The sequence below is a fragment of the Geotrypetes seraphini genome, chromosome 6 (assembly GCF_902459505.1).
Source record: "Geotrypetes seraphini chromosome 6, aGeoSer1.1, whole genome shotgun sequence".
Taxonomy (NCBI): Eukaryota; Metazoa; Chordata; class Amphibia; order Gymnophiona; family Dermophiidae; genus Geotrypetes; species Geotrypetes seraphini.
In genome coordinates this window covers 224510342-224537309 of record NC_047089.1, presented here as the reverse complement: position 1 = coordinate 224537309, position 26968 = coordinate 224510342, and the positions used below count along the sequence as shown (strand labels likewise).

The 26968-nt window shown below is 41.6% G+C and overlaps 1 protein-coding gene across 2 annotated transcripts in view; it reads right to left on the bottom strand.

The window, feature by feature from the left end:
- PRKX (protein kinase X-linked) overlaps positions 1-26968 on the bottom strand; it is a 123652-nt gene that overhangs the window by 34529 nt on the left and 62155 nt on the right. For both annotated transcript variants that reach the window (XM_033949566.1, XM_033949565.1), the window contains exon 5: positions 6500-6595. In XM_033949566.1, coding sequence (XP_033805457.1) covers positions 6500-6595 — 96 coding nt within the window. The remainder of the gene's footprint in view (positions 1-6499; positions 6596-26968) is intronic.

Below are 26968 nucleotides of genomic sequence, written 5' to 3'. Positions count from 1 at the left end.
TAGCCAAATAGTAGACCATTGCTCCAGTAAAAGTAGGTTCTGTGTCATAGTGTCAGGCACGGTACCTCCGCCCACTACATTGCATAATTTAGCATCATCGGCAAATAATGCAATTTTACCCTGAAGTCCCTGAGGCAGATCCCATACGAAGATATTAAATAGGATTGGACCCAGGACCGATCCCTGCAGTACTCCACTAAACACCTCCGACATTTCGGAGGGAGTACCGTTTACCACTACCCTTTGAAGTCTGCTACTGAGCCAGTCTTTAACCCATGCAGTTAATGTTTCTCCTAGTCCCAGCGAGCTCATCTTGTTCAATAATCTACGGTGTGGGACACTATCAAAAGCCTTACTGAAGTCCAGATACACTACATCCAGGGACTCTCCCTTATCTAGTTTTTTCGTTACCCAGTCAAAGAAGCTGATTAGATTGGATTGGCAGGACCTTCCCTTTGTAAATCCATGCTGAGGGGGGTCCCTCAGCCTCTCATCGTCCAGAACCGTATCTAATTTGTGTTTAATCAACTTTTCCATAAGTTTACACACTATTGATGTAAGACTTACCGGCCTATAATTTGCAGTCTCTGACCTGCATCCCTTTTAGTGAAGCGGAATGACGTTAGCTGTTTTCCAGTCTAATGGGACTTTTCCCGTGCTCAGGGAAAGATTGAAGAGCTTGGAAAATGGTTCTGCTAGGACATCTCTCAATTCCCTAAGCACTCTGGGGTGCAACTTACCGGTCCCATGGCTTTATTCACTTTGAACACAAAAAAGAATCCAACAAAAACTGCAGTAATCCAAAGGACAAGCAAGGACAAAACAAAAACTGCAGATCATGTATAAGATGCAGACACTGTTTATTGCAACATTAGTGGTATAAATACTTATTACCAACCAAGGGACCCAACACGGTCAGTGTTTCGGACAACTTGCCTTCCTCAGGGGTCTGTGGTAAATAAGTTATTGTAACAAACAGCAATAAATGGAATAAATGAGTGCCGCTCAACCTCCGATATCGAGTGTAGAAGTGCGACAAACCTCTATACCTCCCTCCAAGGACCGGGAGCATGCGGGGCAGAGCGGGAGCAGAGTAAGGCACACTCTGGGCGTGGGAGCGAACTCCGCCCCTCCCCTCCCAACAGTGCACCGCTGAGCCAATAAAAGGCTCAGCGCCTAATGGCGCACAGCCATTTGGCGCACCGTCTAAAGCATGCGTCAAAGGCGCTCACCTTAGCGAGAGCGCCTTTGCGAAGCGACCAAGAAGAGACCTGCCATCTACACCAAACTTCTCTACAACAACTTCCACTCCTAAAAACTCCTTTCACAACACATACTCCTATGCAAACACAGCACAAGGACAACCACCTAATCACTGAGAATCACGCTGCCTCTAACCACCTGCCCCAACCTTCATAATGAAGCTAATCCCACAAACAATCTTCCTATTGATAATCCTTCTTATCTCCAGCTGTAAGGTAGAAGCAAACAACCTACCCAACATACCCACCAATTCAATTACAAACAAAACTCATCACCCTAACAGGAGAGTTCCAACAGACAGAAACCCTAACCACCAAACAAGCGTTCAACACCCTATATCCCCAGCATGGGAAAGAAGAGCAACACAACCCAAGACCAAACCTCACCATCATCAAAACTCATTCATCTACCCTAAAACGAATCACAAATACCAAACAGAAACCACAACTCTTAAATGTGCCTATTTAAACATCAGAGCCCAAGACCCAAAAACAGAACTTATAAAAAACTGGATAAAAAACGAAAACCTAGACTGCCTCTTCCTCACAGAAACCTGGCTAACATCGGACACAGACCCAAGAATTACGGAAGTCTGCCCTCAAGGATACAAAATTACAATGACCTGCAGAGAGAAAAAAAGAGGAGGAGGATTAGCAATCCTAATCAAAGACACCCTAACCCTAAACATACTGGAAAAAACATCCACCCCTTACAAAGACCTTCTAAGCATGTCAAATCTCAGCCACCACACTAAAAAACTCACTAAACTGCATGCTCTGTTATATAACACCGGGAAACTGGGCCACGGTTAGGCCCGAATTTGAAAACTTCATATACCAAAACTCACTAACAGCAGCATACAATCTTATCCTAGGACATCTAAACCTTCATCTTGAAGACCATTCATCCAAGCCAGTAAAGAACCTCCTTTCTTTCCTCAATGCCTTATCCTTCCAAATTTTAAACCCACAAACCACTCATGAGAAAGGACACCAACTTGATATCGCAGCCTTCATGACCCATCAAACATCTATTGCAGAAATTCAAATGTCTAATGGAACCTGGTCCCCATCCCTCTGGTCAGACCACTACACATACACCTTCAACATTAACTGGAGCAAAAACAAAAACAAACTTTACTACAGGAAGAAGCGGTCGAAGCAGACTATTGACAGAGGCTGCACCATGCAACCACAAATAAACAAAACAATACAGAAATCTTTCGCAGTTATGAGAAACCTTAGACAAGTCCGAAAATTCTTCGAAAGACCACAATTTCAGCTCCTAGTACAATCACTAATCCTTAGTATACTGGACTACTGCAATATCCTCTATCTCCCCTGCCCGGCAATAATGATTAAACAACTACAAACAATTCAAAATACAGCTCTGAGACTCGTCTACTCATTGAAGAAATATGACCACATCACTGAGGCATACATCGATTCACACTGGCTTCCAATCCAGGAAAGAATACAATTTAAATTCTACTGTATACTATTTAAAACTATAAACGGGGACAGCCCAATCTACCTAAACAACTGCCTTATCCAAACTACCTCTATCAGGCAGAGAAAAACACATACCCCATTCACATACCCCCCAATCAAGGAAGTAAAACAGAAAAAACTATACGACGGCCTACTAGCCACTCAAGCAGCAAAACTAGATAACCAAATCTCCAACCTATTGATATCAACCCCAGACTACAAGATGTTCAGAAAGGAAATAAAAACTATACTCTTCAAGAAATCCATGAATAAAGCTTAAGACCACGAATACCTTCCTCTTACCCCCCTCTCCCTAACCCCTGATCCTACCTAACCCTCTCTTGGAAACGACCTCTGATCTAACTTTGTAATCCTCCCTCCACAACTCTTTTTGTAATCCGATTTGAACCGAAAGGTAATGGTGGAATAGAAATCTGTAATGTAATGTAATGTAATATACATACATACACATATAAGGCTTATAATATAAGATTCTGGGAGCCCTTATAATGGTAAAGGGCGTATCCTAGCTGTTATGAAGGGCCTCTTTGAGAAGTCCTCCAAGTATTCAGCACTGAAGGCAGAATCAGCTTCTAGCTTGAGTGATAGCTCTTTCCCCAACTATCTAACAAATGTAGTGAAAAAGTCTTTCAGTAGAAGATTTAGCCGTTGGTGGACACTTGTGTGGAGACTTTTCCAAAGGAGTATCGTAAGGCTCTGATGTAGACTCAGACAAGTCCTCAATTGAATCAGAGGGATATGAAGGCTTGGCAAAAAAATGCATTGAGAACATCGGTGACTAGGAAGAGTCTGGTGACTAGGAAGAGGTATGATGGGAAGCAGTTTTTCTCTTCAAAGAACGTGAGAGCGTGATCTCTTCTCCTAAAAAGCATGTGAGGAGGAACAATGTTCTTTGGACTGTCAATGAAGAACTGGACCGGTGGTGAGAGGATCAATACCTAGACATGGAACATCGATGTCACTCTGGAAAACCAGCTGTGGTACCATAGGACCTGGTAGCCATGTACAGTGCTCCCCCACGAATTTGCAGACTCAGTCATTCGCAGTCTGCTCTGACCGCCTCTTCCTGTAGTAAAGTCGGGCTATACCAATCAGGAGCTGCGTGTTAAAGCAGCTCCTGATTTGTGTAGCCCAACTTTACTACAGGAAGAAGCGGTCGGAGCAGACCACAAGTGATTTTCTTCACCTGCTGGTGGTGCTCCAGCTGCCCTCTCCTGCCTTTTGACAGGCGAAAAACTGCATTTACATTTTTATTTTTTTTAAAAATTTGTAGGGGTTCCTGGAACGGAAGCTCCTCAAATTTCAGGGAATTACTGTACTTAGGTTGGGCCAGTACCGAGGGAGTCGATACTGGGGTAAGCAATCTACATGCATCACCCAAATCTCTTCAGAACACTGCATCGAGCTGTACCCAGAAGGAAAGCACCAGTACCTTGGCTTATCTGCTGGTACCATTGGTGCTATGGCTTGTCCCAAAAAGGGTGACCTCAATGAGGATGCACACCTCGAGGCTGAGGTAGGCCGGAAGGTGGTTATCGCTGCTTGGTTGGCATCAAGAAACTTGATGCAAAAGTGACCAGAGATGCTAGTTGGGAAGCTGGCGGCCTCTGAGCTGGCTTACCAGATGAAGTGATGTCTCCCGTTGCCAATGTCGATGCCTTTGACGACAAAGGTTGCGAAGTCTGATCGATGCCCATGCCAGTCCCAACCAATGTTCAAGTTCAAGTTTATTGGTATTTGATGAATCGCTAAATCAGTCTGCAAGCGATGTACAAAAATATAAAAGAAGGTAAAAATAGAAAAGGACAAACCCAATGACAAAGAAATTTTTTAAGACAAGACAAACTTGAATAGGGAGGAAAGGGGGAAAAGTTACAACTCTTTTTAGAGGAAAAACAATAATGGAAAAAAACAAAAGGGAACGGGGAAGTTAAGTCTGTAAATAATTAAACGAGTCTAAAATTTAAATGCTAAAAGCGTCTTTAAAAAGATGAGATTTTAAAGATTTTTTAAAAGAGGAGAGATCTTTTTCATTTTTAACATATTGGGGTAATGAGTTCCACCATTGGGGGCCCATTACAGAGAACATGTCGGATCTTCTTGTGCCTATTATTTTCAGAGAGGGTATAGCTAAGAGATTTGGGGAGGATGATCTAAGTGGACGTATAGTGTTGTGGGGTATTAACATTCGAGCTATAAATTGAGGTTCATTATAGGTTAGTTTTAAATATCAGCAGCATAACTTTAAAGAAAATACGATGACTGATAGGGAGCCAGTGAGAATCAATCAATAGTGGTCATATTTCCTGGCGTTGTGGATCAGTTTAATAGCAGTATTTTTGATAAGTTGGAGTCGTCTTTTTTCTTTTTGGGAGATGTTAAGTAATAAAGAGTTGCAGTAGTCCATTTTGGCTATTACCAACGAATGAACCAGAATATTAAGTGATTTGGGCTCAAGAAATTTGGCGATTGATTGTATTAAACGCAATTTATAAAAACATGTTTTGACTATGTTATTGATGTGTTCATGGAAAAGTAGTTTATCGTCGATTATGACCCCAAGAATTTTTAAGGAGGGGACAATCTCTAATGAGTTTTATTTAGGACAAATGGGATCTTCAAGCCTATATCTTTTTTCCAAGTATAAATCATGGATTTTGTTTTATTTATGTTTAGTGCTAGTTTGTTTAAATTAAGCCAATTTTGTATTGTTTCAAATTTTTTTATTTATGGACAGAATATCGTTGTGATTTTCAGGATCAAGAGGGTGAATAAGTTGAATATCGTCCGCATAAGAGAAAGAAGTGAAACCGATTGACTGGCAAAGACTCAACAGTGGGGAGAGGAAAATGTTGAACAGCAGAGGCGACAGAATAGATCCTTGGGGAATCCCAAAGGACGAGGAATAGGCATTAGAATATTCGTCATTAAACTTAACAAGGGAGGTGTTGAAATTTCTGGCTGATTCTCAAGCATTTCTGCAGGGTACAACACCGGGCACAAGTTTAACCCAGGATTCTGGGCTAAGGGACTGGAAGCACCAACTGTCCGTAAGAGAGATTGGTCTTGGGCACCTGCAGCACCTTTTTTTTTTTTACCCGTTAACAGGCTGGAATGGTCAAAAAGACTGCGTCATCCAAATCGACTTCAGTGGCTGAGGCAAAATGAAGGCCTCGGCAGCCGTAGCCCCCGAAGAAAGAGGAGGAAAAAATGTTCCTCCTTCTTTTCAAAAGAAGTAAACTTTAAAATAAGTTAAGAACAAAGAAAAACACGCGTAAGCGGGAAGGCAAATGGCAAAAAACTGAACAACGTTCAGAGTCACGACTTCTTAGCTTCATGGAAAACTAAGAACTGAGGAGCCATAAGCCTGCATCGGGCAAGAAGGCAAGCGTGTATGCATGGTATGGGCAGTTCATAAACTTTCTTAAGTTCTTAAAGTGGCAAAGCACTTTTAAAGCTGTCCATACTGGGGCTCTGTGGATGACGTCATCTACATGTAAGAATATGCTGCCTCTTTGTCCTGGGATAATATTCCATATCAGAAATGCTCACGTTTTCATACCACAAAGAATGTTGTTCTCTACTTTATGTCAAATGTTTTCTGACTTTTTCTACCTAACTGCATATAATAAATGTCTCTACATTCATTAATATGATATCTTATAACTCTATATACATTTAACACAAGCAAAAAAGACATTTAAAAAACCCCAAACAAAACTTACTTTACATACATATCCAAATGCCTGGGAAACTCTATTTTGCCAGCAAGAATCTTCTGATAAATTCCAAATGGGTTGTCATCAAAAAATGGAGGAAATCTGTTATTTAAATAGAATTTTAGAATGTGAAGAATTTACAGTGTAAATTAAGTCACAACATGTTACTTGGCTGAGTTTGTATTAAGAACATAATTTTATATGGATGTTGGGTTTATTTTATGAACATGTAATATAGAAAGACACATGACCCTCCCCCAGGACAAACTTTGAATTTAGTATTGATGTATATGTTCCATGAGAGAAGACCTGACATAACATCTTCTCCAGTCTAACTGGCTGATTTGGAATTAGAAAGAGGATCCGTGTATCACATTAGGGGTTCTTATCCCAGTCCTTGAGACACACCTAGGCAGTCAGGTTTTCAAGATTCCCACAATTTATTTAAAAATACTATTGAATATAAATCTCTCTTATCCATATTTATCATGGGCATCCTGAAGACCGACTGGCTGGGTGTGTCCTGAGGCCAGGGTTGAGAACCCGTACTCTATATGGATGATGTATATAAGAATTAAAGGGTGTGTAAGTATAAGAACATAAGCAGTGCCATATATACTAGGATAGACCGAAGGTCCATCAAACCCTGGTATCCTGTTTCCAATAGTGATCAATCCAGGTCACAATTTCCAGGCATAATCCTCAAATCATATTTTATGCTGCTTCTCCCAAGAATAAGCAGTGAAATTTTCCCAAGTCCATCTTAATAATTTTCTTTAAGGAACTTGTTGAAACCTTTTTTTAAACCTTACTATAACTGGGTTTGTTTGTTTTTTAACTAAACTAACTCAATGTTCCAAGTCTAGGAAAAACAAATTAACTAATAAACAGACTGGAAATATTGAAGATTTTAGAACTAGAAAGACTTTAGTTGTACTCTCAGATATCCGCCAGGTTGATCATCAAAGATCTCAACAACCTTATATAGCGGGATCGAATATCAATCATTGAGTACTTTTTCTAAATGTCACAGTGTACTAAGTGTATAAATAAGCTAATAAATAAAGCACTTATCTTAGTGAAGCATTAAGTAAGACCACTGTGCCCTGAGGCTTTGAAAAAAGCCGCTATTCCCTACGGGGACCCGTTTCGCCTTAACTAGGCTTCATCAGGGGTCAACGTTCTGAAAAGATAATAAATCAAGAAAAAACTAGTTAAAATCTTTTAAGATGAAGGAAAGAAATACACTAAATATAAACTAACAGGATAAAACTTTCAGACTTACTTATGTATCGACTCGGGTTCACGAGACAAAATGGCGTTAAAGCTCTGTGAACGCCGACGCATGCGCTGTATTTATATGGATACCTAGTGTCAATATTAGCGCATGCGTATTCTCTATCACCTTCTAAGTATGTGCTAGATGTTATCACATATATGTCACTAATTAAACGTTTATTAAAATTACTGTTCAATAGAATACCTTCCAGTCTATTGTACTATTCAAACCTTTAGGACTCATAGTCTGGAGTCTATAGATCCATCTTATCTCCCTTTGTGCAAGACGTTTTTTTCTATCTCCCCCTCTATGATGATCTTCTTCTTTATCTATACAACAACATTTTAGATCTTCGAACTTGTGTTTAGCTGTGTTACAATGTTCTACCAAAGGGGCAGATCTTTTATTCAGTTTGATGTTAGATTTATGTTCTATCAATCTGGTTCTAAAACTTCTGGTCGTCATGCCTATGTATATTTTATGACATGGACACATTATCATGTAAATCACGAAGTTCGAAGAGCAGGTTAAAAATTTTTTAATATGGTAGATTTTACCGTCTTGTGTATTAATAAAAGAATTTTGGGAGACTGTTATCGCACAGATGCTACAGTGACCGCATCTATGAAAACCGTTGGGTAACAGTCCATAAGAATTTTCTTTATCTGTAATGTCCCTCATTGGAGTAAATATTTCTTTCAAGTTACGTTCTCTGGAATATGCTATTCTTAATTCAGTGTTTTCAAAACAACTAAGTGACTGAACGATCTTCCAATTGTTTCTGAATATCTGGGCCAGTTCGCTACCTTTATTAAAGTACTTCAAAACGCAAGTCATAATTTCTTCTTTGGACTGCTCGGTACTGTGATCTTCCTGTACATCTTGGTGTACATGTTGTTCTTCATGTATTAACCACTCTCTATGTGTGTATCTAGCTCTCTTCTGAGAATATTTCAAAACTTGTTTAGGATAACCTCTCGTTTTCAACTTTCGTAAAAAATCTTTAGAATGTTTAGAATAATCAGTCTCTTTTGTGCAATTTCTTTTTATCCTAAGAAGCTGTGAGAAAGGTAAGTTCTTCTTCAAACCATAGGGATGACAGCTACTGAAATCTAAAAAGGTGTTTTTATCAGTGGGCTTCACATACAAATCAAATTCAAAACTATTAGATGTTTGTATTATGATCAAATCTAAATACTCAATCTGTTTGGTAGAATATTTCATCGTGAACTGGATATTCTCATCACAGTTGTTAAGCCACTGTATAAACTGATTTAAGCTGTCAACTGAACCTTTCCACAGTAACAAAATATCGTCTATGTATCTAAACCATTTTGAGATATTATTATCAAAAGGAGAATGCTGTATCCAAATTCTCTCAAATTCACACATGTATAGGTTAGCGATCGACGGAGCGAAAACTGCTCCCATAGCCACTCCCGATTTTTGTAAATAGAATGTCTTATTGTAATGAAAAAAGTTTTCTTTCATAGCAATTTGTGCCAGGTTTAGAATGAAGTTAGTAGGAATTGTATGGGGTCTAGTTCTTCTCTCCAAGACCTCCTTCACGACTTCAAGGGCTTCAAATTGAGGGATGGAAGTGTATAATGAGACCACATCCAGTGTGACCAAAATATAAGGAAAACTTTCAATATCAATTTGTTCTAACTTTATCATAATGTCTCTAGAATCTTTGATATATGAAGGTATTTTGATGACTTCTGGTTTAAGAAATTCATCTACAAAAGTAGAAAGCGGCTCTAACAGAGAACCCTTTGAGGACATTATAGGACGCCCTGGGGGATTTTCCACGTTCTTATGAATTTTTGGTACTGTATAAAAAGTTGGTGTCAAAGGGTTTAAGGGATTCAAATATTTGTAATCTTTTTGAGTGATGAACCCCTGTAGTAATCCAAGGTTAGTGACTTGTTGTATCTTCCTTTGTAATTTCCTAGTTGGATTGAAAATTAAAGGTTCATAAACTTTAGAATCTTGTAGTTGTTTCTTAATTTCTTCATGATATTGATGACTATCTTGGACTACTACTGCTCCTCCTTTGTCCGCCTTAGATATAATAATGGTACGGTCTTTGGAAAGTATATCCAACACTTTCCTTTCTTCTTTATTTAAATTATTATAACTAAATGTATGTTGATTAGTCTCTTTCCAATCATTAACATCTTTGATAATACATTGTTTGAAAGAGTGTAAAATTGGGTCCAAAGGGGTGGGAGGACACCATACACTTTTTGGAGATATAATAGTACGATCTACTGTCGATGTTACTTCTTGAAAAAACACTTTGAGATGTAATTTTCTTATTAATTTTTCAAGATCTATATTAAATTGTACTTCATTAAATACTGTAGACGGTATGAAAGATAATCCCCTTGAAAGAACATTTACCTCTATGGCAGATAATGGACGCTTAGAGATGTTTACTACCACTGATTCCGTGTGGTTTGAGACCGGGTGTTGGGTCTTGCTCGTTGTGAACCTCTTCTTCTGAAGGTGATAGAGAATACGCATGCGCTAATATTGACACTAGGTATCCATATAAATACAGCGCATGCGTCGGCGTTCACAGAGCTTTAACGCCATTTTGTCTCGTGAACCCGAGTCGATACATAAGTAAGTCTGAAAGTTTTATCCTGTTAGTTTATATTTAGTGTATTTCTTTCCTTCATCTTAAAAGATTTTAACTAGTTTTTTCTTGATTTATTATCTTTTCAGAACGTTGACCCCTGATGAAGCCTAGTTAAGGCGAAACGGGTCCCCGTAGGGAATAGCGGCTTTTTTCAAAGCCTCAGGGCACAGTGGTCTTACTTAATGCTTCACTAAGATAAGTGCTTTATTTATTAGCTTATTTATACACTTAGTACACTGTGACATTTAGAAAAAGTACTCAATGATTGATATTCGATCCCGCTATATAAGGTTGTTGAGATCTTTGATGATCAACCTGGCGGATATCTGAGAGTACAACTAAAGTCTTTCTAGTTCTAAAATCTTCAATATTTCCAGTCTGTTTATTAGTTAATTTGTTTTTCCTAGACTTGGAACATTGAGTTAGTTTAGTTATATACTTTGTCAACAATGGCTACAGAAGGTTGGAAATCAGTTTTTAGTTTCACTTCAGAAAGAGTAGGTAAACTTATAGATGTGCCTACACAATTCGACTTACCTACTTCTATAGATACACAATCTCCAGCTTGGCTCGACGTTAATAAACTTTATAAAAACATCATCAGCATGGAGGTTAACAGTGATATGCTGATTGAATATTGCAAAAAAGAACGTATCCCAAGGGGACTAAGAATCCTCAAGGCTCCTCAAATCTTTAAATCAGATTTATCATTCTTGGATACTTGGAATAAGATCCTAAACAAATGCGCTTTAGATTTGATGCTACTCATTATAGAGAACAGCTCAAAGGAGATCAACAATCTTAAAAGCGAATTAGATAAAGATTTAGTTACTCTTAAATCAACTAATATAGAACAAGATTTTGAGAGCAATTACAAAAAACTTAATGAAGAAATGGAAGTTTTCAGAGAAAACCTGAAAAAAGGAAAATTACGAAAATTTAAACGTGACGAAAATGATTACTTCCATCAAAAAGTGTATCCATGGATGACTAGCACAGATCAAGATGTGAATGCAAAATCTGGAGGAGCAAGTTCGGATATATCATCTTTCTCTTCCTCTTCTAGTGGAGACAATTCCCGTTTTTTAGGCAGAGGCCAAAGTATGAAAATAAGAGGCAGGACCAGAAGAAGAGGTTCACAACGAGCAAGACCCAACACCCGGTCTCAAACCACACGGAATCAGTGGTAGTAAACATCTCTAAGCGTCCATTATCTGCCATAGAGGTAAATGTTCTTTCAAGGGGATTATCTTTCATACCGTCTACAGTATTTAATGAAGTACAATTTAATATAGATCTTGAAAAATTAATAAGAAAATTACATCTCAAAGTGTTTTTTCAAGAAGTAACATCGACAGTAGATCGTACTATTATATCTCCAAAAAGTGTATGGTGTCCTCCCACCCCTTTGGACCCAATTTTACACTCTTTCAAACAATGTATTATCAAAGATGTTAATGATTGGAAAGAGACTAATCAACATACATTTAGTTATAATAATTTAAATAAAGAAGAAAGGAAAGTGTTGGATATACTTTCCAAAGACCGTACCATTATTATATCTAAGGCGGACAAAGGAGGAGCAGTAGTAGTCCAAGATAGTCATCAATATCATGAAGAAATTAAGAAACAACTACAAGATTCTAAAGTTTATGAACCTTTAATTTTCAATCCAACTAGGAAATTACAAAGGAAGATACAACAAGTCACTAACCTTGGATTACTACAGGGGTTCATCACTCAAAAAGATTACAAATATTTGAATCCCTTAAACCCTTTGACACCAACTTTTTATACAGTACCAAAAATTCATAAGAACGTGGAAAATCCCCCAGGGCGTCCTATAATGTCCTCAAAGGGTTCTCTGTTAGAGCCGCTTTCTACTTTTGTAGATGAATTTCTTAAACCAGAAGTCATCAAAATACCTTCATATATCAAAGATTCTAGAGACATTATGATAAAGTTAGAACAAATTGATATTGAAAGTTTTCCTTATATTTTGGTCACACTGGATGTGGTCTCATTATACACTTCCATCCCTCAATTTGAAGCCCTTGAAGTCGTGAAGGAGGTCTTGGAGAGAAGAACTAGACCCCATACAATTCCTACTAACTTCATTCTAAACCTGGCACAAATTGCTATGAAAGAAAACTTTTTTCATTACAATAAGACATTCTATTTACAAAAATCGGGAGTGGCTATGGGAGCAGTTTTCGCTCCGTCGATCGCTAACCTATACATGTGTGAATTTGAGAGAATTTGGATACAGCATTCTCCTTTTGATAATAATATCTCAAAATGGTTTAGATACATAGACGATATTTTGTTACTGTGGAAAGGTTCAGTTGACAGCTTAAATCAGTTTATACAGTGGCTTAACAACTGTGATGAGAATATCCAGTTCACGATGAAATATTCTACCAAACAGATTGAGTATTTAGATTTGATCATAATACAAACATCTAATAGTTTTGAATTTGATTTGTATGTGAAGCCCACTGATAAAAACACCTTTTTAGATTTCAGTAGCTGTCATCCCTATGGTTTGAAGAAGAACTTACCTTTCTCACAGCTTCTTAGGATAAAAAGAAATTGCACAAAAGAGACTGATTATTCTAAACATTCTAAAGATTTTTTACGAAAGTTGAAAACGAGAGGTTATCCTAAACAAGTTTTGAAATATTCTCAGAAGAGAGCTAGATACACACATAGAGAGTGGTTAATACATGAAGAACAACATGTACACCAAGATGTACAGGAAGATCACAGTACCGAGCAGTCCAAAGAAGAAATTATGACTTGCGTTTTGAAGTACTTTAATAAAGGTAGCGAACTGGCCCAGATATTCAGAAACAATTGGAAGATCGTTCAGTCACTTAGTTGTTTTGAAAACACTGAATTAAGAATAGCATATTCCAGAGAACGTAACTTGAAAGAAATATTTACTCCAATGAGGGACATTACAGATAAAGAAAATTCTTATGGACTGTTACCCAACGGTTTTCATAGATGCGGTCACTGTAGCATCTGTGCGATAACAGTCTCCCAAAATTCTTTTATTAATACACAAGACGGTAAAATCTACCATATTAAAAAATTTTTAACCTGCTCTTCGAACTTCGTGATTTACATGATAATGTGTCCATGTCATAAAATATACATAGGCATGACGACCAGAAGTTTTAGAACCAGATTGATAGAACATAAATCTAACATCAAACTGAATAAAAGATCTGCCCCTTTGGTAGAACATTGTAACACAGCTAAACACAAGTTCGAAGATCTAAAATGTTGTTGTATAGATAAAGAAGAAGATCATCATAGAGGGGGAGATAGAAAAAAACGTCTTGCACAAAGGGAGATAAGATGGATCTATAGACTCCAGACTATGAGTCCTAAAGGTTTGAATAGTACAATAGACTGGAAGGTATTCTATTGAACAGTAATTTTAATAAACGTTTAATTAGTGACATATATGTGATAACATCTAGCACATACTTAGAAGGTGATAGAGAATACGCATGCGCTAATATTGACACTAGGTATCCATATAAATACAGCGCATGCGTCGGCGTTCACAGAGCTTTAACGCCATTTTGTCTCGTGAACCCGAGTCGATACATAAGTAAGTCTGAAAGTTTTATCCTGTTAGTTTATATTTAGTGTATTTCTTTCCTTCATCTTAAAAGATTTTAACTAGTTTTTTCTTGATTTATTATCTTTTCAGAACGTTGACCCCTGATGAAGCCTAGTTAAGGCGAAACGGGTCCCCGTAGGGAATAGCGGCTTTTTTCAAAGCCTCAGGGCACAGTGGTCTTACTTAATGCTTCACTAAGATAAGTGCTTTATTTATTAGCTTATTTATACACTTAGTACACTGTGACATTTAGAAAAAGTACTCAATGATTGATATTCGATCCCGCTATATAAGGTTGTTGAGATCTTTGATGATCAACCTGGCGGATATCTGAGAGTACAACTAAAGTCTTTCTAGTTCTAAAATCTTCAATATTTCCAGTCTGTTTATTAGTTAATTTGTTTGTTTTTTACCACATTCTCTGGCAAGGAATTCCAGAGTTTAATTACATGTTGAGTGAAGAGATGTTCTGATATGTTTTAAATTTACAACTTAGTAGTACCCTTGTATTTTTCAAAAAAGTAAAATAAAACATACCCAACTTCCACACAGACTTCAATCCTTTTCTGACTGAAGGTTCACTTTAATGGAATGTATTGTTTAAAATTAATATTTCCTGCAAAACTTTGTTTAACAAACCTAGTTATTTGTAAACAAAGGCAATTTCATTTGTGTTTTACCACATAAAAAAGAAACAGCTTTATAAACACTCCCACTTAAGGCACGGATGATGTCCCTAGTTTTACTACAGATCTCATTTTCCCCCTCCTTCCCTGGGATGGTGGACTTCTTTCCCCAAGTCCTACCAGACTAGCTCAGATGAGTTATGCCCCCCTGCCAACAGATGGAGTCTATGGAAAAATAAAGCTCAGAGTTGACTGATCTCCTTATAGTAGGCTGGTATTGCCTTTAGCTCCTTAGCATCTTATAACAAAGCTAAGACAATTGAATGTAACTTATGCTCTGGGGTTCTAGATCAGTGTTTCCCAACATGCAGTACACGTATCATTAGGGGTATGCATGGGAAGCTTGTTGGGGGTACGCAGCCCAGCCGCCACAGAGGATATTCCCTGCCCCCCACCCCCCACCTGGGGATCCCTCTTTGCAGCACGCCCTACCCGCTGAAGCCGCTGCCGGAGATCCCATTCCGCCCTGCCCATACATTGAAGTCTATCACTCCTTGCTTCCCGCCACACCCACTGCCAGGGTTCCCTGCTCCTCTCTCCCTCAAATGTTAGAGTTGATGTCAGACGAAAGCCTTCCTAGTCAGCGGGGGGTTCCCAGTTACCTCCTTGTTCATTCTGCCTTCAGCGGCTTGTTAGAGGGATGCACAGCAGGCAACGATTTACATGCTGCACATAGCTGAAACTTGTGCGTCCAATCCAAGAGAAATGCGTCCACCTCAAGGCGATGAGGTAAGTAGAGTCTGGAACAGAACTGGGGCAATTTGTGGTTGTGTGGAGATGCAAACAAATCCATTTGAGGAGTCTCCCATTAAGAGAAAATAGGATGGAGAGCGGCAGAACTGAGCATCCATTTGTGAGGTTGAAGAATTCTGCTGAGTTTGTCTGCTAAGAAATTCTGTTCCCCCTGAATATAGATTGCTTTGAGAAAGATGCTGTAAGCAATCACCCAAAACCAGATCTTCTGAGCCTCCTGACAGAAAAGGAGAGAACATGTCCCTCCTTGCTTGTTTACATAGTACATGGAGACATGATTGTCCGTGCAGACTAAAAGGTCATGTCTTCTAGATGCTGAAAAGCTCTGAGAGCATAGAGCACAGTTACTTACCGTAACAGATGTTATCCAGGGACAGCAGGCAGCTATTCTCACATATGGGTGACGTCATCGACAGAGCCCCGATGCGGAAGCCTCGCAAGCAGACTTGCTTGTAGAAACTAGAAGTTTTGAGTCAGCCGCACCGCGCATGTGGGAGTGCCTTCCTGCCCAGCACAGGGCGCATCTCCTCAGTTCAGATAGCTAGCAGAGAAGCCAACCAGGGGAGGTGGGTGGGTTGTAAGAATAGCTGCCTGCTGTCCCTGGATAACACCTGTTACGGTAAGTAACTGTGCTTTATCCCAGAACAAGCAGGCAGCCTATTCTCACATATGAGTGACCTCCAAGCTAACCAGAATGGGATGATGGAAGCGCTGGCAATTTAGGAGAATAAATTTTGTAATACTGTTTGGCCAAACTGTTCATCCCGTCTGGAGAAAGTATCCAGACAATAGTGAGAAGTAAAGTATGAACCGAGGACCAAGTAGCAGCCTTGCAAATTTCCTCAATAGGTGTAGATCTGAGGAAAGCTACCTTGAGACCAACCACCGGAATACAGGAGGAGACTGAAGACGCTGACTCCTGGCAGCTCATAACTTCCTCCACAGGAAAACACAGAAAACCTTCCTCATCTTCTGTTTCTTTCTCTCACATACAGGGCTGTTCTACATCGACCCCGCAAATCACTTTGAAGAACAGATTCCAGCTACTACAGGAAGTATCTGACAACGAGGTACAGGGTGTTGTTCAGCAGAAGGCCCCAGTTCCGGAGACAACAGGTCGGCCCACCCCTAAGAAGCGCAGAGTAGTGGTGATCGGGATTCGCTACTGAGGGGCACCGAGGGACCAATCTGCAGATCAGACTTACAATCCAGAGAGGTTTGCTGTTTGCCGGGGGCCAAGATTCGGGATGTTACCGCTTGCCTGGACAGACTCATCAAGCCCCAGTACCATTTCCCTATGCTTCTCATCCACGTTGGAACTAATGACACTGCCAAGAACACCCAGGAGAGCGTACAAGAAGACTTTAGAGCCCTGGGTAAGAAGCTGAGGAGGATGGAAGCGCAGGTGGTCTTCTCCTCAATCCTCCCAGTGAGGGGCAAAGATAGAGCCAGAGATGAGCGCATCCAGAGGGCTAATGACTGGCTGCGAGGATGGTGCAAGGAGATGAACTTCGGGTTTCTGCACCATGGAGAGACGCTACAAGGATCAGACGGGCTACACCTGACCAGAAGAGGGAAGAACGTCCTTGGACACCGACTTGCCCGCCTACTTCACAGGGCTTTAAACTAGGTAAGTTGGGGGAGGGTACAGGCTCAATCAACCCACCTGGCAAGCTAGGCTGCCAACACTTTTTGGAGACTGGGGTAAGTGGACACCAAAATTCTGGGTCCGGGACTGGGGCGAGTACACACATTTCAGAGTCTGCGGTGGGTACATGTTGTGATTTGGGGTCTAGGGAGGGTACACACCTTGCAAATTGTACCAAAAGAGTCCAAATAGCTCAAGAGGGAATTCCCCCAAAGGGTACACACATTTTTGTGTCTGGGGTAGATACTCACATTAAAACTAGCACTAAAAGCGAACATGCGACATGGAAAGCCATGTACGTCAACGCCCACAGTTTGGGCAACAAGATCCTAGAATTAGAGACTGAAATGAGGAACGCTGACCTGGATGTGGTGGCGATATCTGAGACCTGGCTCACGGACTCCCACGGGTGGGACATGGTCATACCAGGTTACAATTTACTTCGCTGTGACAGGGAGGGCAAAATGGGAGGAGGTGTAGCACTATATACTAAAGATGACATTAAAGTCACCAGAATTGCAGATGTCAGGTACACAGGGGAATCCCTTTGGGTAAATTTGGCCAGGGGGAAAGACAAATGCCTGTATCTTGGCGTAATATACAGACCCCCAAGTCAAAAGGAGGACCTGGATATGGAATTGATCGGAGACATAGAGAATATCACCTTGCGTGGGGATACAGTACTGTTAGGTGACTTCAATATGCCTGGTGTGGATTGGAACACACTTTCCTCTGCATCCAGCAGCAGCAGGAGGCTATTGAACTCTATAAAGGGAGCAGGACTGAAACAACTGGTACTGGAGCCAACAAGGAAGCAGGCAATACTGGACCTGTTACTTACCAATGGCGAAAGTGTCACAGAGGTCTCAGTGGGCGAAGCGTTGGCCTCCAGTGACCACAATATGGTATGGTTCAATCTCAAAAAGGGGTTCGCCAAATCTAACACATTGACCAAGGTCCTAAGCTTCAAGGACGCCAACTTCGAGGGCATGGGGGAATTCATCCATCAAGCGCTACAAAACCAAGCAGTAACAGATAAAGTAGAAGAAATGTGGTCAGCTCTGAAAGATACCATACAGGAGGCAACCAACCGATATATAAAATCAGTAAGTAAACGGCGAAGGAACAATAGGCCACAGTGGTTCTCTGCGGAGATCTCGGGCCTCATAAAAGAAAAGAAAAGAGCGTTCATTTCTTACAAACAATCAGGGAATCAGGACTGGAGAGAAGACTACCTGGCCAAGGCAAGAGCCGTCAAAACAGCAGTTAGAGAGGCCAAATTCCGAAACGAGGAGACGTTAGCGAAGAACATCAAGAAGGGCGATAAATCCTTTTTCAGGTATATTAGCGACAGAAACAGAAACACAGGCGGGATAGTACGCCTTAGGAAAACAGACGGGAACTATGTAGAAGCGGACTCGGAAAAGGCTAAACTTTTAAACGAATACTTCTGCTCGGTCTTCACCCGTGAGGAGCCGGGATCTGGCCCTCTGCTACAGACAAGGGATTGTTCAGTAGACCCGTTTAATAGCTTCGAGTTTACGCCAGGCAGTGTCTACTGTGAGCTGTCTAAACTCAAGGTTAACAAAGCGATGGGGCCAGACAACCTACACCCCAGGGTGCTCAGGGAGTTAAGTGATGTCTTGGCGGAACCACTATCCACGCTCTTCAATCTCTCCCTTAGTACGGGTATAGTCCCGTTGGACTGGAAAACGGCTAATGTCATTCCACTCCACAAAAAAGGTTGCAGAATGGAGGCTGTAAACTATAGACCGGTGAGTCTCACATCAATAGTGAGCAAGCTGATGGAAACTCTAATCAAACGACAATTGGATACGATCCTGAACGAGGAAAATCTACGGGATCCCCGTCAACATGGATTTACTATGGGGAGATCCTGCCAATCCAACCTGATCAGCTTCTTTGACTGGGTGAAGAGAAAGCTGGATGTTGGGGCGCCCCTGGACATCGTATACTTAGACTTCAGCAAAGCTTTCGATAGCGTACCACACCACAGGCTGTTGAACAAAATGAGTTCTATAGGATTGGGTGACACTTTGACAAAATGGGTTGAGAACTGGCTTGGAGGCAGGCTTCAGCGGGTGGTGGTGAATGGCACCCCCTCTGAAATGACAGAGGTGATCAGTGGAGTGCCGCAGGGCTCGGTCTTGGGCCCGATCCTGTTCAATATCTTTATAAGAGACTTAGCAGAAGGGCTTCGAGGTAAAATAACGTTATTCGCAGATGACGCCATACTATGCAATGTAGTAGAAAGGAGTGCAACGGTCAAAAACACAATATCCGACAATATGACGCACGACCTACTCCTATTGGAGCGCTGGTCTAGGATCTGGCAACTAGGTTTCAATGCCAAAAAATGCAAGGTCATGCACCTTGGCAGCCAAAATCCATGCAAAAGTTACACCCTTAATGGCGAGATCCTAGCAAGGACTGTAGCAGAACGGGACTTAGGGGTGATCATCAGTGAAGACATGAAGACTGCCAATCAAGTGGAGCAGGCTTCATCTAAGGCTAGACAAATCATAGGGTGTATACGTAGAGGTTTTGTCAATCATAAGCCTGAAGTCATTATGCCATTATATAGATCCATGGTGAGACCCCATCTGGAATACTGTGTACAATTCTGGAGGCCTCATTACCGCAAAGATGTGCCGAGACTGGAGTCGGTCCAGCGAATGGTCACCCGGATGGTCTCAGGACTCAAGGACCTCCCGTACGAGGAACGGCTGGATAAGTTGCGGCTATACTCACTCGAGGAACGCAGAGAGAGGGGAGACATGATCGAGACGTTCAAATATCTCACGGGCCGCATCAAGGTGGAAGAAGATATCTTCTTTTTCAAAGGTCCCACAGCTACAAGAGGGCATCCGTGGAAAATCAGGGGAGGGAAGCTGCACGGTGACACCAGAAAGTACTTCTTCACTGAGAGAGTGGTATATCGCTGGAATGGTCTTCCACTTCAGGTGATTGAGGCCAGCAGCGTGCCCGATTTTAAGACAAAATGGGATCGTCACGTGGGTTCTCTTCACAGAGAAAGGTAAGGGTGGGTCATTAAGGTGGGCAGACTAGATGGGCCGTGGCCCTTATCTGCCGTCTATTTCTATGTTTCTATGTTTCTAAGTTTGCCATTGCTCTGACCTTATGGGCTGTGACTTTACTCTGTAGGGGTAATCCAGCCTGAGCATAGCAGGAGATACAAGCAGCCATCCAGTTGGAGATGGTACACTTAGAGATAGGATGTCCCAACTTGTTTGGATCGACAAAAAGTTGAGGAGCAGTTCTGTGTGGTTTGGTACATTCCAAATAGAAGGCCAAAGCACGTTTACAGTCCAGAGTATGAAGAGCTGATTCTCCAGGATGAGAATGAGGCTTTGGAAAGAACACTGGAAGAACAATGGATTGGTTGAGATGAAATTCCAAAATCACTTTAGGTAGGAATTTAGAATGAGTACGTAGAACCAACTTATGATAGAACACAGTGAAAGGTGAATCAGCAACTAAAGCTTGCAGCTCACTGACTCTTCGAACAGAAGTGAGGGCAATGAAAAACACCACTATCCAAGTGAGATACTTCAGATGAGCCATAGACATTGGTTCATATGGAAGCCTCATCAATTGAGCAAGAACAACATTGAGGTCCCAAACCACTGGAGGTAGTTTGAGAGGAGGTTTGGCATTGAAAAGTCCTTTTATGAATCTGGAAACCACCGGATGAGCAGAAAGGGGTTTTCCTTCAATAGGCTGATGGAAAGCAGCAATTGCACTGAGATGGACTCGGATCGATGTAGACTTGAGGCCAGAGGTGGATAAGTGCAAAATGTAGTTTAAAACAGAAGACAAGGAGGAATGTTGAGGCTCCTTATCGTGAGAAAAACACCACGTAGAAAATCTAGTCCATTTTTGGTGATAGCATTGTCTAGTAGTAGGTTTCCTAGAAGTCTCTAAAATGACTTTTACAGATTGAGAAAACTGAAGAGGAGTTATGTTGAGAGGTACCAAGCTGTCAGGTATAGAGACTGCAGGCTGGGATGAAGCAGAGATCCCTGACTCTGTGTAAGCAGAGATGGAAAAACTGGTAGAAGGTATGGCTCCCTGCTGCTGAGTTGAAGGAAAAGGGAGTACCAAGGTTGTCTCGGCCACCGAGGAGCAATCAGAATTATGGTAGCATGGTCGTTCTTTAACTTGACAATAGTCTTGAGAATGAGAGGGAATGCATACAGGAAGAGATTTGTCCATTCCAGAAGAAAAGCATCTGCCTCGAGACGATGAGAAGAATAGATCATGGAGCAGAACTGAGGCAGTTTGTGGTTGTAGGGAGCTGCAAAGAGATCTATTTGAGGTGTTCCCCACTGTGAAAAAGTGTGATGAATAGGCTAGGAATGGAGTGTCCATTCGTGAGGTTGCAGAAGACGACACAAGTTGTCCGCCAAGCAATTTTTCGCCCCTTGGATGTAGACAGCTTTGAGGAAGGTGTTGTGGCGGATTGCCCAATCCCAAACCTTCAGAGCTTCTTGACAAAGGGAGGAAGATCCCGTCCCTCCCTGTTTGTTGACATAATACATGGCGACTTGGTTGTCCGTCCGAATGAGGACTACCTGATCTTGAAGAAGATGTTGAAAAGCTTTGAGAGCCTTGAAAATCACTCTGTTCCAACAGATTGATGTGACAATGACAATCCGTACTGGTCCAGTGGCCTTGAGTACGGAGACCATCGAGATGAGCGCCCCAAGCGTAGGTCAAGGAATCTGTTGTGAGGACCTTCTGATGAGAGGGCGTTTGAAACAGCAAGCCTCCAGAGAGATTGGAAGAGAGCATTCACCAGCGGAGAGACTATCTCAATGAAGGACTGACAGCAATGTGTCAAGAAAGTGGGTCGCAAACCTGCGTCCACTGAGATGCCAGGGTCCACTGAGGAATTCTGAGATGAAGTCTGGCAAAAGGAGTCACGTGTACTGTGGAGGCCATGTGATCCAGGAGTACCATCATGTCTCTCGCTGATATAAAGGAGCGGGAAGACATTGTATGACGGAGATGAAGGAGGACTTCCAGACGTTGATGCGGAAGGAATGCTCTGAATTGGATAGTATCCAGAACAGCTCCGATGAATTGTAGATTCTGAGAGGGTTGAAGCTGGGATATGGGAAAGTTGATTTCGAATCCCAAACTCTGTAGGAACCACGTAGTCCGTTGGGTCACTACAATAACCCCTTGAGATGTTGAATCTTTGATGAGCCAGTCGTCCAGGTAGGGAAATACTTGAAGACCATGGTTTCTAAGAGCTGCGGCTACCACTACCAGGCACTTGAACACTCTGGGAGATGAAGCCAGGCTAAAGGGCAGCACTCTGTATTGATAATGCAGATTCCCCACCCGAAATCTGAGATATTGGTGGGAGGCCAGATGAATGGGAATATGAGTATAAGCCTCCTTGAGATCCAGAGAGCATAACCAGTCGTTCTGATCTAGGAGGTGATAAAGGGTTGCCAGGGATAACATGCATAATATTTCTTTGACTAAAAATTTGTTGAGAGCTCTGAGATCCAGAATGGGCCGCATATCGCCCGTCTTCTTCGGAACAAAGAAGTAACGGGAGTAAAACCCCCTGTTCTGCTGTTCCAAAGGCATGTTCAAAGGTTTGATGGCATGGAGACGAAGCAGAGCTTGAGCTTCCTGAAGAAGAAGGGCGGTCTGGGATGGACTGGAAGGATACTCTTGGAGGAAGCTCTGGTGGAACCTGAGTGAAAAGAAGAGAGTATCCTTCCCTGATGATTGATAGCACCTAGAGGTCGGATGTGATTATCTCTCATCAGTAAAAATGATTGAGACGACCTCCAATAGGGGGAAGATAGGACAGAGATAGAACGGTGGAGGTTATGCTCTGTTTTAAACAGTCAAAAAGGCTGTGTAGCCTTAGGTGCAGCAGAAGGTTGAGGTTTCTGTTGCTTCTGATTCTGCTGTTTCTTAAGAGGAGGGCGAGTGTAAGGAGCCGCTCTTGGAGCAAAATGCCTCTGATAAATAGGAGGAGGGCATGCAGGCATGGCAGGAGCTGGCTTTGGCTTAGGTCTGACAAGAGAAGCAAAGGATTTTTCATGCTCAGACAATTTCTTGGTGGTTGCCTCAATAAATTCATCGAAGAGGTCATTGCCTGCACAAGGAATATTAGCCAAGCGGTCCTGAAGATTAGGATACATGTCAATGGTACGAAGCCAAGCAAGGCGGCGGGCGCATTGCTACAGAACAAGCAGCCGCCCTGGCAGACAACTCAGAGGCATCGTAAGAAGATTGAAGTAGATGTAATCTGAGTTGTGATAGAGAAGCTAAAAAGGTTGAAAAACACTGATGTAGAGTATGCCGGCTTTCTTTTTCGCCCAGCCGCACGCGTTCAAAAAGCCGCGCTTGCGTGGCTGCTCGAGTTGATCAATCTTCTCCTCTCTTACAACTTCCTGTTTCTGGTTGCGTCAGAGGAGAATATTGAACAAATGAGCACCCGCACGTGCGGCTGGGCGAAAAAGAAAGCCGGCATATTCTACATCTAAGGTGAGATGGAGGGAGAGAGATGGCGGAACACTGCAATCGGTCGGGTGTCTGCTGTTTTTGTATCACTGCCTGCCTGCGCTCACGTTCCAGATCCTCCTGCATTTTTAGTATGCAAAATTGACCTGATTCGAGCTATAGGTGAACATGGGGGTCATTGCAAGGGAGGACAAGTCAATTGATTTATTTTATGTTCTGTTTTTACTACAGGGCAGAGGCACTGAAACAGATTCTCAGTGCAGTAGTAGTAGTGGCAGGACTCTCTTCTGTCTTCATGGTGTTTCGCAGTACTGAGGCTTATATGGATGCTGCGGGGACGGGGCGGTGAATGGGATGGCAGTGGCGGTGACAGGGCGGTGAAAGGGATGGCGGTGACGGGGCAGTGAAGGGGACGGCGGTGACGGGGCGGTGCAGAGGATGGTGGGCCGGGGACGGTGCAGTGATGGGGATAGATTTTTTCCCCGTGTCATTCTCTAATGCAGAACACAGTTAAACCCTATGCAAATATAGGACCACCAGCAAAGTCCTAAGATGCCAGATTCTGCATGCAGTACACCAGAGAAATATGAACAAATGCATTTCTTCCTGAACAGTGCAAAATATAGACAGCAGATGTAAATTCTCAAAACTGACATATTTCAATCACTAAATTAAAATAAAATCATTTTGCTTATGGTGATTTTATTTTTCTAATTATCTTTTCCCAATCTCTGGTTGCACTTCTTTCTGTTTGTGCTCTAACTTCTTCTTATGCATTTGCTGTTTTTCTCTCCTTTATTTTCTGCTCTTTGTCTATCTTTTGATATGCAATAATAATGATTTGGCAATGCTATATATATGTAAAGATCAGCTCAGAGATATTGAGGGGCTTTTACAGAAGGCAAAACCCCCCCTTATACCACCTCACCACCCAATCATTGCTGTATCTTCCATACTTTGAAGCATAAATAGTGCCAATTTGTGCCAAATTAATATCAAGTCAGTATAAACAAATTTTTAAAAAATCAATTGGTTTCTTGGTTTCAACATGCGCACGTTTCATGCTCCTGCTTCAGGAAACCAAACAGCTTAGAATCCAGCCGCACTCATCAGAAGATTAAGCACATCATAAGATCTCATTGGAATGTGTTACAGTATCATGTTGTGTTTCAGGAGCTACCCCGGTTCACTTTTTCCAAGGGGCGTAATATGCACAATCATTTAATGAGAGCAAATATAAATCCATCGATGAAGGCTCTAGATTGCCTATACAAGGACATGTCACCTGTGACAAATGTAAAATTTGCAAGTATAGTTTTCCTTTACAAGCTTTATGTTTGCCTCAGTGGGCATCACAGCAAAAATACTCTTCTGACTGCACCACTAGTGGAGTAATTTACATAATAAAATGTCCCTGACTAAAACTTTATGTGGGACACACAACGAGAACTATTCGATCACGAATCACTGAACATCTAAGCAGAATTAAAACACAAGTCCTATCAGCTCCTTTAGTCAAGCATTGGATAGATTTACAACATCCATTTGAGTCCCTCTCTTTTTCAGTATTGGAAGTACCCCAACTACCACGGGGTGGCAACTTTGCACACACCTTGTGGAACAAAGAACAAAGTTGGATCTTTAAACTACATACTTTAGCTCCTGCTGGTTTAAACAGTGAGCTTGAATGGCAAGCATTTTTGTAGGAATTTAGTCTAGGACATTGCTTAAGATCGCCACTAGGTGGTGCTGTCTAATGGAATGAAAAGTACTTTCAGAGCCCGATTTTTTCTACACCTGTGACTGGTTCTTTTCAGTAATTTGACTTTTCTGTATTTTTGCTTTTTGTCTTTCAGCTTTAGTTTTTCAGCTTTTCAGTGTTCAGCATCTAGTTTTTTAATAAGAGTGGGTTTTAAGTGGAGAGTTGTAGAGATTGAACGTCATCACATGTCTGACATTGTGTCTCTCACGAGCTGATGCACAGAAGTTTAAAATCAGCTGGTAGTTGGAGTTCTCCCATTAAAGAATCAGTGGGAGCATCCTTTGGAACATTCAAGCTGAATTTAAGGTAACCAGCGTTTTGAAATGCCTTTTTAATTGAAGCGTTTACCATATATGTTTTACTAAGTAGGGCTTTTGCTTATATTGATTTAGAAGTAACATACAGTGGTACCTTGGATTACGAGCATAATCCGTTCCAGGAGCATGCTCGTAATCCAAAATGCTCGTTTATCAAAGCGAGTTTCCCCATAGGAAATAATGGAAACTCGCTTTGATAGGTTCCCACCCTCCACCCCCCTGAGGCCAGCAGCGCTGCTCCCCCCCCCAAGAGAACCGGCATTGCTCCCCCCGAAGGCCCCCCCCGTGAAATCGGCACCCTCCCCCCTGCGATTCGGCCCCCCCCCCCGCCACCATCGGGCACTCCCCCGCCGCGACCTGAGGTCCCCCAACCCACCCGAACCCTCTTCTTACTTCAGTGTAGCCTCCACACCGGCACCGGCACCAGCATGTCCTGCCGGTGCCCGAAGATCTGCCTCCTGTGCTGGGCCCTGAGCATGTGCGCATGCTCAAGGCTTGAGAGTTCACGTTCTCTCGAGAGTATGGGTATTATGAAGTATATGGAGAATCTGTCCGAGCCTGATTCTTCTGGTGGCATTGGTTTTATGGCTTTAATTTCTACAAGTCAACTGTTGCTAAGACTCAGCATGCCTTTTCTGGACACCCCACCAGGAAGTCTAAACAGACACCTAGATATTTTAAATGATTTGAAAGCTTTCTGGGTTGAGTACCCAAAAGAGGTGACAAAGATGGTGTTTGTGATGAACTAGTGACCCACATCCCAACTGTTTTCTGTGGATTCAAAATCAATTTATTTTCAGTTAGCCAATCACTAATCATACTGCTGCATGATTGTAAAGCAGCTAAATCTGGATTAGCAATTGGTTGTAGGAAAACCAGTAATATGTCGTCTCCATAAAAACATTTGATTTGATGTTCCTGAATTCTCAAAGCCAAAGGACTCAAAAAGATATTAAACATTAAGGGCAAAAGTATAAAACCTTGAGGCACACCACAAGGAAGACTACTAATTGAGGAGCAAACAGAAAAAAAAGAAACTTTGAAAGTCCTCTCTCTGAGAAATTATTTAAATACTCCAACCAATTTATGAGACGAGAATGGTTAACAAGATCAAAGGCTGCCGAGAGATCCAAAGAAACTAATAGTACCGCCTTATCCTGATCAAAGGCAGTAAAAGCAAAGATGCTAAGATTGTTTCAGTAGAATGAAATC